The sequence below is a fragment of the Xenopus tropicalis genome, unplaced genomic scaffold (assembly GCF_000004195.4).
Source record: "Xenopus tropicalis strain Nigerian unplaced genomic scaffold, UCB_Xtro_10.0 Sca57, whole genome shotgun sequence".
In the NCBI taxonomy this organism is placed as follows: Eukaryota; Metazoa; Chordata; class Amphibia; order Anura; family Pipidae; genus Xenopus; species Xenopus tropicalis.
The window spans coordinates 3,457-6,907 of NW_022279403.1; the positions used below are offsets into that span (position 1 = coordinate 3,457).

At 36.4% G+C, this 3,451-nt stretch overlaps 1 protein-coding gene across 1 annotated transcript in view; it reads left to right on the top strand.

Moving 5' to 3' along the window:
* Positions 1-3,451, top strand: part of LOC100485172 (carcinoembryonic antigen-related cell adhesion molecule 1) — a gene marked incomplete at its 5' end in the record, with an annotated part of 6,837 nt that extends 3,386 nt beyond the window's left edge. Inside the window, 4 exons of the mRNA XM_018095725.2 lie at positions 809-833; positions 1,314-1,336; positions 1,773-1,804; positions 3,347-3,451. Of these exons, the coding sequence (XP_017951214.2) occupies positions 809-833; positions 1,314-1,336; positions 1,773-1,804; positions 3,347-3,451 (185 nt within the window). The remainder of the gene's footprint in view (positions 1-808; positions 834-1,313; positions 1,337-1,772; positions 1,805-3,346) is intronic.

A 3,451-nucleotide genomic window follows, 5' to 3' on the forward strand; every position in this document is an offset into this window, starting at 1 on the left:
TAGTTATAACAAATACAAAATAACTTTGGCCATATGCATCTAAAGACATTGCAAAAAATGCAAAGTGGAGGATGCATTTGGGGAATTTAGATCAAGTAGCAAGCATGCAATGAAATGTCTGTCTGATGATGCTACCGATTGACACCCACAATGATGCTTGTATTAGCAGCATATATCTTGCATTAAGTACTCAAAATTTACCACACCTCAGGCATGTATACAGACACCATTCATGGTCATTATTGAGAGGCTGCTTGCTTGCTGTTTGTTCAGGGTTCTTATCTAAATTCCTCAAAGATATCAGTCACTTTGCATTTTTTCACTTTGTCTTTAGATGAGTAACATTGAAATTTATGTGTATAAATGAATGGTTTGGTTCTTGGAAAGGAAATACGTTTAACTGGTACTGGTATCAGACCCCCTTACCCGGAAACCCATTATCCAGAGAGTTCTGAATTACGGAAAGGCCATCTCCCATAGACTCCATTTTAATCAAATAATTCACATTTTTAAAAAAGATTTCCTTTTTCTCTGTCATAATAAAACTTTACCTTGTACTTGATCCTAACTAAGATATAATTAATCCTTATTGGAATCAAAACCATCCTATTGGGTTTAATTACTGTTTAAATAATTTTTTAGTAGACTAAAGGTAGGAGATCCGAATTACGGAAAGGCCACTTATCTGGAAAGCCCCAGGTCCCGAACATTCTGGATAATGGGTCCATATAGTTATTGTTGTCCTAATATTCCATACAGTAGGCCTTATTCAATTTTTTTTATTTTTTCCATTTTCCATTTCTTGAAGAAAAGCAAAGGAATGAGAACTCAAGGTGAGTGTTTATTATATAAAAATACAAACATTACTGAAACTGAAGTACAAAATGACTCAATAAATGGTAAAATGATGCCCAGTGGGCAATCCTAGGTGCAGAGTGGAATGGTTTTATTGTTTTAATCCTCCTTTATGTCTATTGCAATCTGCTTAAAGGTATTGTTGCTTATATATATAGGGGAATGCTGAGAGGTCTGAGAGGCAGAACAGATTTGCTATGAAATGTTTAATTATGAATTGGTTTAAAACATATAAATTAATTAAAGTATTTCTAAATAACAAGAAAATTAAATGAATCATTAGTAAATCTAACTAGCTGGAATATACCAAGAAATCTTTTGGGATGGCCAGTACTCCATCTATAGCTACAGATATGGACATATATATATGCACACTGAACAGAAGCCATAGCTGCAAGAGCTATTCTACATATGTAGAATCTAACCAATCTAATTATTGTTTGCTTTCTCTCCTGTAGAAGTGCCCAGATGCCCATGTCAGGTAAGATATTAAAACAAAATCTACAGTATGAAAATGATTACATTGCATATTGGCTTGCCAGCACATCCCTTTAAACCACTGAAAAAAACAATTCATGCTCTTGGACTTGACTGGTGTAACAGAGAATCATCATCTGTTTTGGGCTACTAAATGTGATCTATATTTTATATTTTATTTAAATAAACCAAAGACAGTAATAACCTATATAATATATAATACCCAAGAGACCTGAATAACCTGTACATATCTATTCTTTAAATGGTGCTTAGTGATATCATCTGTTATAATCAACATCAGTAATGTAATGTGTGTCACATGACTTAACACTTGCATAAAGAGTAATATAACCCTCTATTGTATAACATGAGGATATTATAAAACCACTGATATATATGTAATTTGTTGATTAATTATAGATTTGTTTTTTTATTAATAGCAGGGGTAGCAGACAAGAACAAAGAGGACGAGGTAAGGGACTGGCTTATTACTTTGTGATAACAACACAGGCACATTTAAAGCAGAACTAAACCCTAAAAATGAATATTGCTTGAAATGCCATATTTTATATTCTGGTCTAACTACACCAGCCTAAAGGTTCTGCATTTCTATAATAGAAATGATCCAAGTTGTCACAGGATCTCCCCATATTGGATTTTCAATTAAGTGTCAGTGGCACTGCACATGCTCAGTGAGCTCTGGGGAGCTGTTGAAAAGCCAATCTTAGGGGTCATTGCCAGTGTCGGACTGGGATGACAGGGGCCCACCAGAAAACCCTAGACCATGGACCCACTCTCCAAACTATTTTTCATCCACTCCTTACTCAACCTCTTTATTTTCCTAGTCTTTTATCTTTACATGCTATAATCTATTCTTCTTTATATTTAGTATCTTTTGTTTCCATAGAGAAATAGGGAATGACCATAAATCAGGCCAAATGATAAGAGGCAGGAAGGCCCGCTGACACCTGGACCCACTGGGAGTTTTCCTGGTATCCCTGGGGGTCAGTCCGACACTGGTCATTGCAAATTATCAAGCAGAAAATTAGGGTTGTCTGTAATATAAGCTGATACTGCAGGGCTGATTAATAAACTCTAATGCTAACTGCACTGATTCAGAGCTGCCATGTTAGATTTATATTCTATATATACAGTATATTGTGAGTGAGTCCCAAAGCTCAGGTAAGTGACAGCAGCACAGAGAATGGGCAGGGAATCAGCAGAAAAAAAGATGGGGGGCTACTGGGGGCATCTTTGGGGGCGCAGATCTTCTGCTAAACGGCTGTGTTGCCTTGGGCTGGTACAGAAGCACAAAACATAATGTACAACAATTCTGTCCTAATTCTTTAGTTAGGCTTTAGTTCTCCTTTAAGACTAATATTGCAGATAAGGATTCATACCATTTTGTGGATTAATGTCCCTTAAGTCTGCAGAAAATGTAGGGATGCACTGATTCCTCTATTTTGGGATTTGTCCGATTCCCGAATCTATCATGGAAGATTCGTCAAAATCACAAACCAAATCCAAACTCTAATTTGTGTATGCAAATTAGGCCGTATAAGAGCGAATGAGACCCGCTAAAAATGTTCAACTTTCGTGTTCATGTGACAAAAAGTCATTTTTTTTTCGGATTCAGTTCTGCCAGGCACTTGGATTCAGCTAAATCTGAATGGTGCTATAAAAGACTGAATCCCAAACTGAATCCTGGATCCAGTACATTCCTAAGGAAACTGCAAGGAATTTCCCAGCATATGCTTATTTACAGGTTCCAAATCCTTGGGTTTCTGTAAGCAATGAATGTATGATTTAGTACTTTACCTTTGGGGCATGATATTGGCAACAATTAAGGCAGCCATCTTTGTTTAGTCTATGCACTAGCATTAGATTAGATAGGAAGCTGCTATTTGGCTGGAAAGAGCTTTCACTGTTACAAATTGCAACTATTGAACTAATCTCCCTTTTCAGTATGAAACTACAGTCTCATACATAAAGTGATTCTTTATAACTCTTTCAGGAATACGTTAAATACGCGGATCTCAGGTTTAAGAATGCAAATCCTGCCAACAAGGCACCTGTTCAGCAAGCTGGCGAGACAGAGTACAGCACCGTGAAAAAATAA